The sequence below is a fragment of the Austrofundulus limnaeus genome, unplaced genomic scaffold (assembly GCF_001266775.1).
Source record: "Austrofundulus limnaeus strain Quisiro unplaced genomic scaffold, Austrofundulus_limnaeus-1.0 Scaffold554, whole genome shotgun sequence".
In the NCBI taxonomy this organism is placed as follows: domain Eukaryota; kingdom Metazoa; phylum Chordata; class Actinopteri; order Cyprinodontiformes; family Rivulidae; genus Austrofundulus; species Austrofundulus limnaeus.
The window spans coordinates 274,459-285,641 of record NW_013952956.1 but is presented as its reverse complement, the minus strand read 5'-3'; the positions used below and the strand labels follow the sequence as shown (position 1 = coordinate 285,641).

The 11,183-nt window shown below is 40.9% G+C and overlaps 2 protein-coding genes across 4 annotated transcripts in view; one reads left to right on the top strand and one right to left on the bottom strand.

The window, feature by feature from the left end:
* The window catches only part of LOC106530744 (MOB-like protein phocein), a 19,986-nt gene extending 19,322 nt beyond the window's left edge, over positions 1-664 (bottom strand). For both annotated transcript variants that reach the window (XM_014026437.1, XM_014026436.1), the window contains exon 1: positions 524-664. In XM_014026437.1, coding sequence (XP_013881891.1) covers positions 524-649 — 126 coding nt within the window. In that variant the 5' untranslated portion in view covers positions 650-664. The remainder of the gene's footprint in view (positions 1-523) is intronic.
* A 403-nt stretch (positions 665-1,067) lies between these two features.
* Positions 1,068-7,178, top strand: hspd1 (heat shock 60 protein 1). Of its 2 annotated transcripts, XM_014026432.1 has the most exons (10): positions 1,068-1,211; positions 2,872-3,047; positions 3,155-3,490; positions 3,573-3,668; positions 3,751-3,844; positions 3,915-4,183; positions 4,262-4,507; positions 4,586-4,760; positions 5,939-6,117; positions 6,210-6,368. In XM_014026432.1, the coding sequence occupies exons 2-10, from the start codon at positions 2,874-2,876 to the stop codon at positions 6,366-6,368; spliced, it is 1,728 nt and encodes a 575-aa protein (XP_013881886.1). In that variant the 5' UTR covers positions 1,068-1,211; positions 2,872-2,873. The 2 variants fall into 2 exon arrangements, with proteins under 2 accessions (XP_013881886.1, XP_013881887.1); XM_014026433.1 differs by lacking the exon at positions 1,068-1,211 and having other exon boundaries at positions 2,874-3,047; positions 6,210-7,178.
* Positions 7,179-11,183: the final 4,005 nt, after the last annotated feature.

Sequence of the window (11,183 nt, the reverse complement as noted above, 5' to 3'; positions counted from 1 at the left end):
CATTCATTCATTCATGAAGATGTTTCTCCTGTTGAAGAGACAAAAAGACATTAAAACACATCAATCTTAATTTCCCCTTTCTTTTGTTTTTTTTTTAAACATACCCTAGCACATAAAAAATACTGAGTAAGAAACAGTGAAAGGTCATGGATTTATCAAACATTAAACTGCAACTCATGCCGCAGGTCAGAAGGTCGCTGGTTCGATCCCCGGATATTCTTGCACAACCCTCAACTTAATATAATCGTGTAATTTCTGAACTCCCAACAACTGGCAATTTGTACAAATCTGTTTAAATATTTTTCTTAACTCAGTTTTGCTCTACTCTCAGAGCATCAAGACAAGGAAAAGGTTTTCTCACTGTTCTCCTCGGCAGCGTGACCTTGTGGGTGGATTTTAGCTACACACATGTGGACACATGATGAAAATAAAGACTAAACACCGTAAATAATCCACTGACTTCCACTCACGAGTCCGTGCAACCAGCACCAACTGCCTGCACTCTGTAAGTGTTGATTCTTACCATATTTCTGACTGTAGGAGGACTGAGAGACGACGTGAAGACCCGACACAGCCGCGGCGCGTGAATGATCCTCTGAGGAAGAAGGAGGCAAGGTTCCACGTGAGGAAAAAAATCCAGAGTGCGCATGCGCACTGCGTCCACGTGCCTCAAAGAAAGTTCTAGTACACCGGAGAAAAATCCAAAAATCGCTTTTGTAAACATTTACTTTATTAATCCAGATTAAAATGCGTTAAAGTTATATTTAAAACGGGTTTTAATTTTATTCATGTCAAATAAAGCAATCGGAGACTGAGCAATATTACACAATTTCCACTTTGACCTTTCTTTTTTTCTCCAATGGCGAGCCAGAAAATTCTGGAACCGTCCGCCCGGGAACGAGCATGGACATCTGGTTTAATACTTAATTTGAATGAATGTGCTATAAACAATTCAGTAATGACTTAAAATATAATGTATGGGATAAAACTCAAATGTAATTAAAGAACGTGAGCACAGGTTATTAGACAGTTCACCACAGAACGCTAAGCTTTCTGAAAAAAGAGATTTATGCATGGTCCGGGGCGTGCCGGTAAATAACCCGGATGAAGGAAACCATGTGCAGTTCAGTCTCTGCTGCTCCACACGGCTGTCCTCTYGTCCTGTCTTCAGTCTGTCTAAACGAAGCTTTAGGCTTTTACCTTCCTTCCAGGTAAACACGAGTATTTTATTTTAAGTCTCCAGACTTTCACGCGGTGTTATATCAGGTAGGTTGTTTTCCACCTGCGCGGTTTATAGTTTCTCTCACATTTTGTTTAAAGCTAGTTSAGTGTTGGGAGGAGGTAATGTGCCTCTCTCAGGCTACAAGGACATGCTAGTCAAAGTGTCTTCTACCGCGTGTGTTTTACGGTTGTCACGAGCGTCACGTTAACTCTAGTTAGCCTTGTAGAGGAAACGCTTTGGCGCATATTAGTATACACTTTAAAAAAAAGGTGCAGAAGATAGAGGGAGCTATGCACGTGCTTCCTTGCTTCCTTTGACCTTGTGACGCTCGCGTCCGGACAGCACGTGGAAGCAGCTAAGATCTGTTCTCTTCACAAGTTTAATATTTATTTTAAATCATAGCCAGAATTTAAACCGAATTACTAATTAACAAGACTCCAGAGAAATTTTAACAAGAAGCTAACATGTGTGAACATGATTATAATCTCGAGAAATTCCTCATCAAACTCTTAACTATTATAAAACAGTAGTGTGTACAACTCACTGGTCTGAAAAGTGACTTTAAAATGTTTGGAATAGATAAATAGATTATTCTCTGACCCTTGAAATTTCAATGACTGAATAATTTAAAACATTCAAAGTGAAGTTGGTTCAACACACAACATAGTTGATGTTGATTTTTGTTTTACTGCACTTAACTACAAACTTAAGTTATTCACATAATAAGAATGCCCAAAAATAGTTGGATTCAGAATAGGGTTGGGCGATATTGGCAAAAAAAATTAATCACGATTAATTGTGGTATTTAGCCGATAACGATTAATTTGACGATTAATCCCCTGGACACCCTTATGTCCTGGTCACATGACCAATTTAGGGGAAAGATTTTCTTTTTATAAAAATCTGTTCCAAATTGTGTCAAAATTACAGACTTCAGGCTATACATCAAATTTTAAATTGTGTTGGTAGATAAATTACAGAACTTTTATTTAATGTTTGTCATATTTGAAGCGGAGAGGAGCATCGAGCGGACTCTGCCTGGTGGCGTTAATCGTATTAATGGTCAAGTGCCAAAAAATAATCGATCAATGTTTTTCTGGCGATTAATTGCACACGATATGATTATGCCTAATTCAGAAACATTTGTAAAAGTTATAGCTTACTAGGTGTTGAACACTGACTAACTTCTCTGAAGTAGCTGAAACTATTTCTAAAGCTAAAAGAAGCAGAAACACTAGCTTAAAGTTAAAATGGGCAAAACATTAACTAAAACCTAAAWGAAGCAAGGGACTAGCTAAAGCCAAAAGYAGCTAAAGCTAATAGCAAAAAGTTATCTAAAAGCCAATAGTGGCCAAAAACTCAAATAGTAAGAAAGCCAACTGACAAAATGGTTCCAGTGCATCGCTTCAGTTATCAGTGTAGATGTTGAACATTGTACTAAATTCACAAATGGAATTGGAAAACTTGTAACTAAAATCATAAAAGTTTCTGTTTGACACTTTTTTTTTCTTTTCAGAAAAACTAATTCATGAGTTGTCTACCTTTCTGAAGGTCATCCTTCAGCCGGCTCACATGAGATGTCAAATACCTTTGAGGTAATGACGCTGAGTTTCCTGCTCTGAACAGATTCTTTGTGTGTTTCCTTCCAGAGATGTTTCGTTTACCCAGCATCATGAAGCAGGTGAGGCCTGTGAGCCGAGCGCTGGCTCCTCACCTCACAAGAGCCTACGCTAAGGATGTAAAGTTTGGGGCTGACGCTCGAGCCCTCATGCTGCAGGGAGTGGACCTGYTGGCGGATGCTGTGGCTGTCACTATGGGCCCAAAGGTAACACACGAGAGCCTGCTCGACAGAGACATTTGCTAAAGTCGGGTTGCGAACTTGTTTTTTTTYYYCCCCTCATTTCAACTCAACTCCGCCCTCCAAACTTCCAGGGACGCACAGTGATCATCGAGCAGAGCTGGGGCAGCCCCAAGGTCACAAAAGATGGAGTGACGGTGGCCAAAAGCATCGAACTGAAGGACCGCTACAAGAACATCGGCGCCAAGCTGGTGCAGGACGTGGCGAACAACACCAACGAAGAAGCCGGCGACGGCACAACCACCGCCACGGTGCTGGCCCGCGCCATCGCCAAGGAAGGCTTCGACAACATCAGCAAAGGTGCGAACCCCGTGGAGATACGCCGCGGCGTCATGATGGCTGTGGAAACGGTCATCAGCGAGCTGAAGAAGCTCTCGAAGCCCGTCACGACCCCAGAGGAGATTGCGCAGGTATGGGCAGGGCTGGGTTTACTGGTTTCTGCTGCCCCCTGTAGTGTCTCTGATGGTTGTGTGTTAAATTCTGTGGTTTCAGGTTGCTACGATCTCAGCCAATGGAGATGTAGACATCGGTAACATCATATCCAATGCCATGAAGAAAGTTGGCCGCAAAGGAGTCATCACTGTCAAGGTTTGTCAGAGCAACAAAATCTTAATTTATTGCTTTACCCAAAACCATCAGAACTAAGAGCTGAACGTGTCTTTGGTTTCAGGATGGGAAGACTTTACAAGACGAGCTTGAGGTGATTGAAGGCATGAAGTTCGACCGTGGTTACATTTCACCGTACTTCATCAACACTGCAAAAGGTAGGGCTTTGTTCACATGTTGTCTTTGTCAGTTTTATTCTGGTGCCAAGTTATATTTTCTGTCCCTCAGGTCAGAAGTGTGAGTTCCAGGATGCGTATGTGTTGCTGAGTGAGAAGAAGATCTCCAGTGTTCAGAGCATCGTGCCGGCTCTGGAACTCGCCAACCAGCACCGCAAACCGCTCGTTATTGTAGCTGAGGATGTGGACGGAGAAGCCCTGAGCACCCTGGTTCTTAACAGGCTGAAAGTCGGGCTTCAGGTGGTCGCTGTCAAAGCTCCAGGCTTCGGTGACAACCGGAAGAATCAGCTGAAAGACATGGCCATCGCCACTGGTGGCACGGTTGGTTCAGTTTTCAACCTCAGAACAGTTTTCACTCTTATCTTCTATCATTTGACGTCTTTTTGTTTTCTTTTGTAGGTGTTCGGGGATGAAGCTCTGGGTCTGGCTCTCGAGGACATTCAGGCTCACGATTTTGGCAAAGTCGGTGAGGTGCAAATCACCAAAGATGACACCCTGCTGCTGAAAGGAGGTGGCAACCCTGCTGACCTGGAGAAACGAGCAGCAGAGATTGCGGAACAGCTGGAGAACACCACCAGCGACTACGAGAAGGAGAAACTCAACGAGAGGCTGGCCAAGCTGTCRGACGGCGTCGCTGTGCTGAAGGTCCGACTCGCTGCTGCTCGCTGACAGATCCCCTGCAGGAACTGCGACATTTGTTGTGACACTTCTCTTGCTTCACAGGTTGGAGGAACAAGTGATGTCGAGGTGAACGAGAAGAAGGACCGTGTGACGGACGCCCTGAACGCCACGCGAGCAGCTGTGGAAGAGGGCATTGTGCTTGGAGGAGGCTGTGCTCTGCTGCGCTGCATCCCCTCGCTCGACACCATCAAAACTGCCAACACTGACCAGAAAATCGGTGAGTTTCAGATCATGCAGCCTCTCCAGGGGACTCTTGTAGAAAGACTTGTTGGGTTTTCTACTGAAACATGTATGCATGTTGAAAATGAGAACAGCATATGCTATGCTAGGCTAGGTTTGGGCAAAATCATATTTTATACAATTGGTAGAAAAACTGTCAATATTTGCCACCCTGTAAGTGATAATGTGTCTAACACATAAATGCATCATCATGTGACATTAATTGCAGACGTGCATATGAGCCCATCAGCAGAAGGCAGCAGAGAGCAGTTCATGCTAACCCTACAAACCTCTTTAATCACATGAAACAGACATAAACTGAAGTATGAGGAAAGCAAGAAAATGCAGACCAAGTGCACTTGTCATCTATTAATCATCATATTATCAGCTTAAAGCTGCAGTTAGTTGTGATAATTTTCTTGCCTATATTGCCTAACCCTAGCATATGCCCAAAAAGCTCAGATGTGTGAAACTGAATGAATCCAAACCCATTTAAAGTGTACATCTTTAGCATTAGCCCCGACGCTATCACCATATATATGTATTAGCTCAGCGCTACACATTCTCCTCTCGTCACTGAGGTCCTCCATCCACAAAACAGAGAGGAATGCAAAAATGACTCAGCCTGTAACTGAAAATATGGATGGAGGACCTCAGTTTAGCTTGTTTGTCGCGCAATATAGCGTGAGGGCTAGCGCAAAAGCTAACAGGCTAAGCTGAGGTTCTTCTTCCATGAAGCAGCTCTGTTGTCCTCCATCCATATTTTCAGTTCCAGGCTGAGTCATTTCTTTTCTACCTTCTCCTCTCTGTCAACGCTCTCTGGTTTCATTTAAAAGAGTCGATCATCAGATATTGTTCAAGATTAACCTTCAGGGTGGATATAGCTCGCTAGCAGCCTCACACGGATGACCTACCCACGTCATCATTTACCCAGAATGCTTTGTGTGTAAATAAAATGGCTCCGTCCGTGTTAATATATTTAAAAAAATTTACAAAACTAAGCAGCCTACAGTATTTTTAGTCTTTACAGTTAAATATATGTTTATTAAATAAAAGTCTTATGTTACAACTAATCGGGGATTCCTTTTAAAGCTGAAGTTTTGTGAAATAGAAAACAGCAAACACGAGGGTCTTTTTGCTTTTAGAAATCTGAACACTTGTTTGTTTTCTGCTCAGGTGTGGACATCATCAGACGATCACTCCGTATTCCTGCCATGACTATTGCGAAGAACGCCGGCGTGGAGGGCTCTCTGGTAGTGGAGAAGATCCTGCAGGGGCCACCTGAGATCGGCTACGATGCCATGCAGGGAGAGTTCGTTAACCTGGTGGAGAAGGGCATCATCGACCCCACCAAGGTAGAGTCCAGACAACCTAATGAGCAGCAGCTGTTTGAAGTGCAGAAAGTGAAGTAAAACAGAGGAGCTAACATCTTCTGCTTCCACTGCAGGTGGTGAGGACGGCACTCTTGGATGCTGCAGGAGTCGCATCTTTGCTGTCCACTGCAGAGGCTGTGGTCACTGAGATACCCAAGGAGGAGAAGGAGATGCCAGGAGGAATGGGCGGCATGGGAGGAATGGGTGGAATGGGAGGCGGCATGGGTTTCTGAGCCAGTCTCCCTGACTTTGTACAGACTGAGTTATCAGATTGGAGTTGGAGGAGCAGAATCCCCTCTCTTTAAACGACTGTAATTATGTTGGAGTTTCAAATGGCTCAAAGAACTGAGAGCCAAGCAGGAGTCCTCAGTTTTCCACAGTGGCACAAAACCCATCATGTGCACTGCTCAGAGAGATGAGATGGTTCACCTGAAAGGAAGTCTGGTTTGTTTCACCCTGGTGTTTTTAGTGCTGATATTCTGCTTTCATYAGTTCTACAGGAAACGCTAACATGAAACTTTATTTGCTGCATGTCTGATATYCACTTTCTAAATCAAAACTAGAAGAAAGCTGCACAGAGCCCCGAGTCAGAATCAACACCGAACACTAAAATCAACCAGGTGGAAATAAACTATAATAACCTTTAGTGGACCACAGAGAGCAAGCTTCAGTGTCAATGTTTGTGTTTGTAGTATTCAGTTAATTCTTTTTTTAATATACATGTTTGTCATCAGTGATTTGAATTAAACCAGTTTTCTTACAGACTGAGCATTTTTATTACATGTGAACAGAGTGTCTAAACAAATGACGAGGCCTGTTCAGCCTGAATGTTTACMGAGTCATTTTTCTTCATCGTGCTCCAGATGATTTTGTTAGTGGGACGAGGAGGAAGGGTTCATGTTTCTGTATGACCTTTGTGAGCAGCTTACACTGTAATACATCAAGCAGGCAGTAGATGGTGTCTGTGTTGCAGTGAACACTTCACTTATAGACATTGATTTTTTTTTTTATTTTGTGTAATAAATCCATTTCTCTACATTCAAGTTAATTTTAGTCTTGTCATTTTCAACAATTCAATTTTAATTGTTTAAATTACGCCTTGATTCTGCAAATTTTAAATAATTCTACAAAAAGAACCTGAAGCCTTTCATGTCTTAGACTAGGATCAAATGAGAATTTTAGGTCAATGCTCAAACTGACAGCTACTGCATTTTTCAGTTCATCCAGTAAGTTAGGATACAACAGGAATTCAATAATTTTGACTAAGATATTTTGCTGACAGGCAAAAACATCACCTGCCTATTTGTGATGTGTGGTTAAAAAAAACTTAAATGATTGGAAAATCTAGAATCTGAGAAAACTGCAGCTCGTGGCAGGAATGACAAGTATCCAAGATATTCTCAATATTTTGGTCCATTCCTCTAYATTCACACAGTTCAAGGGTTTGCACAAACTAATTTAAGACCAAGACTGAAACTCATGTAATGTAGTCCTTTTTCATTAAAATTCTAGAAATATTTAGGCATTATATAACAGTGTTTTAGAAGAATAATGTAGCTGTTGTTACAAATTTAGTGTCAATAAGTGTTATTATATTTTAGGAAAATTATTGGTGTACATTATGGCCTATAATGTATTTTAACCTATCAAAAATGGTACTGAAACAGAAGCACCTCCACTTGTGGAGTGCAGGATGAGCCACTGGCCTGCACTGAACAATTCACATAAAAGGAGATTGAGTAGTAGATGTCAGCTTGGTGAATAAATGCACATCCCATCTGTGCAAAAGTCAAAATCATTGTACAAAATCAATATTTATAGTATGAATGGTAACACTGGATGCTATTAGTACCATGTACACTAAATACAGCAGTGTGGTTTGAAGAGAGACGACCCCTGGTATGTTTGAGGACATGTAGCACCTACCAAGATGGCGGCAAAGACGCGGGCCTTGTTAGCATAGACTACACTATGACTAATTTAGTTGTTCTGTTTCAGTGGGTTTACTGRCATTTTTCCCAGCTCTTTTAAGCATGCTTTTGTAGAACCTCTCCTCAAAAAACCTAATTTGGACCCTACTGTGTTMAATAATTTCRGACCTATTTCTAAACTTCCGTTTTTGTCCAAACTTTTAGAGAAGGTGGTTTCTGAMCAATTTATTGCATTTTTAGAAAGCTCAGACGTTTGACCATTTTCACTCTGGTTTTCGTAAGCATCATTCCACATAAGCTGCCCTGATCAAAGTGTCAAGTGACATTATTGATGTCTGCGGATGCTGGGAAATGCACTGTTTTGGTCCTGTTGGATCTTTCTTTGGCTTATGACACTGTCGTTCACAAAACTTTGTTGAGAAGTCTCAGTAAGCTGATTGGTCTGTCAGGTTCTGCACTAGCTTGGTTCTCGTCTTATTTGTCTGGTAGGAGTTTTAGTGTCTCGGTTAATCAGTTCCGCTCTGATTCTTCTGATTTGTTGTGTGGAGTGCCCCAGGGTTCAGTATTGGGATCTGTTTTATTTTTGTTATATGTCCTTCCACTGGGAAATATCGCTCAGGTCATGAGTTTGATGATGTTTCTTATCATCTTTTTGCAGATGATATCCARCTATATTCCTTCAAGTCCACTGAGATTCATAAACTGGACTCTTTAAGGAACTGCCTAAACACTGGCTTGGCGCTAATTCTTTGCAGTTAAATTCTGATACGACTAAGGTGCTGATGATTGTCCCTGATGTTGTTCCAAGAACCTACCAGTATCTGGGTGATCTGAGCTCATCTGTCAAATCTAACCTTAGAAATCTTGGTGTGATTTTTGACAGAGGGATGTCACTAGAACACTATTCCAAACAACTCACTAGAAACTGATTATTTTCAGCTTAGAAATATTTCCAAACTTAAAACAGTTGTTTCCAAAGATGATTTAGAGTTGATCATTCATGCTTTTGTGTCCTCACGTCTAATTATTGTAATAGCCCTTTTTTCTGTTTTAATAAGGAGTTGTCTCGTTTACAGCTGGTCCAAAATGCAGCAGCGAGGGTGATGACCCGCACCAACAGAAGGGTTCATATTACCCCGATTCTAAAATCTCTCCATTGGCTCCCAGTGGTTTTTCATTTTAACTTTAAAATCCTGGTACTAACGTTTAAAGCTCTCCATGGTCAGGCTCCCTTATAYATTAAAACCCTGTTGTGTCCATATTTACCCTCTCGAGGGCTGAGGTCTTCAGATCAGAGCCTTTTAACGGTCCCCTAGTGAACGGTGATCGCTCCTTCCAGGCCGTCGCTCCAAGGCTCTGGAATGATCTTCCGCTCTCAATATGTGCACTTGATTCTGGGGCCGCTTTTAAGAGCAAACTTAAAACTTTCCTTTTTTATAAAGCTTTTTAACAATTCCAGTGTGTTATGTTTCTTAGCTATTGTTTTATGATGTTGATGTTTTTATTGTTTTATCTTTTCTGTATAATTTTTGCACCTTTGTGAAGTACTTTGTCACCGTCTATGTCTGTGAAAGGTGCTATATAAATAAACTTTTACTTACTTATTTTACTTACATTATGTATGGCTGTTAGAATCAAATATCCCATTTAAAACATCATTTCATACAATACATCTTTTGGTCAGAAGGGGGCACTACTGAGTTTTTAAAGTTTTAAGGGAAAAAACAATCTTTTTTCATCAGGAGCTGCTGAAACGGTCCAGTGCTTCATGGTGTTTTATGTGGCCAAGTAAACATCTGATTACACATCAGGTCAGAGGCCAAAGAGATAAAAGCTTCAGCTGCTCTCTTCCTCTGGTGGGAATATTGTCAGACACAGCCGAAGCTAAGCTGTGTGAAGAATGAAACGGAACTCTGGTTGTTGTTTTTTTTTTAGAAAAAATAGTTTATATATCATGCAGCTGGAACGTCACTCAACATAAAACATCATTTACACACACAGTCCTGTCCACATCCCAGAAAACACTGACATGAAACATTTTATTATCTCTAAAAGCAGAGTACAGCATTTTTAGATGTAACAACAAAACTAATATTTACACACTAACACACAAAACTGCCTGAGTTAACATTTACAATCAGTCATGAAAAGGAAGTTAAACTGGTGAAGAAAAACTGTAGCTCTGTAAAACAATAATAAATAAAGCAGAWGAGTAAAAACTACATTGTTTCAATTTGTGATGAAATGTTTGGTATTCTGCTTGTAAATGTTAACTAGCTGCTTCTAGTGTAAAGAGCTGCAATTTACACTTTAACTAAAAAATAAATACAACAAAGGGAGTATAATGTTCCATTAAAACTAAAGATAAATATGCTGGCAGCAGGCCTGGAGGCACCAAGCGGGTCAAACAGGTGACATTTTGGACAGTTTCAGATTGTAGTGGAAAGCCTGTCGAGACTGATGGGAGATCTGGGCCCTTGTTTATCAAACTGCTAGATTAAAAATAAATCGATATCAGACCTTAGGTATCAGATAAACAACTACCTGAAGGCCCTGTCACACTGACATTTTAGACAAATTATGCCAATTAATTAAACACTTAAGACATCTACGTTGAAGATGGAATTTAAAAAAACTACTTTAAGCCTATTTTAGGTGTGTACATACAGTAACGTACAGTACATACTGTAACGTACTGTAACATACAGTAACGTACTGTAACGTACAGTAACATGTACATACTGTAACGTACAGTAACGTACTGTAACGTATAGTAACATGTACATACTGTAACGTATAGTAACATACTGTAACGTACAGTAACATGTACATACTGTAATGTACAGTACATTCTGTAACGTACTGTAATGTACAGTAACGTACAGTACGTACAGTAACGTAAAGTACGTACAGTACATACTGTAACGCACAATACATACTGTAACGTGTACATACTGTAACGTACAGTATATACTGTAACGTGTACATACTGTAACATACAGGACATACTGTAACGTGCAGGACATACTGTAACGTGCAGGACATACTGTAACGTACAGGACATACTGTAACGTGCAGGACATACTGTAACGTACAGGACATACTGTAACGTGCAGG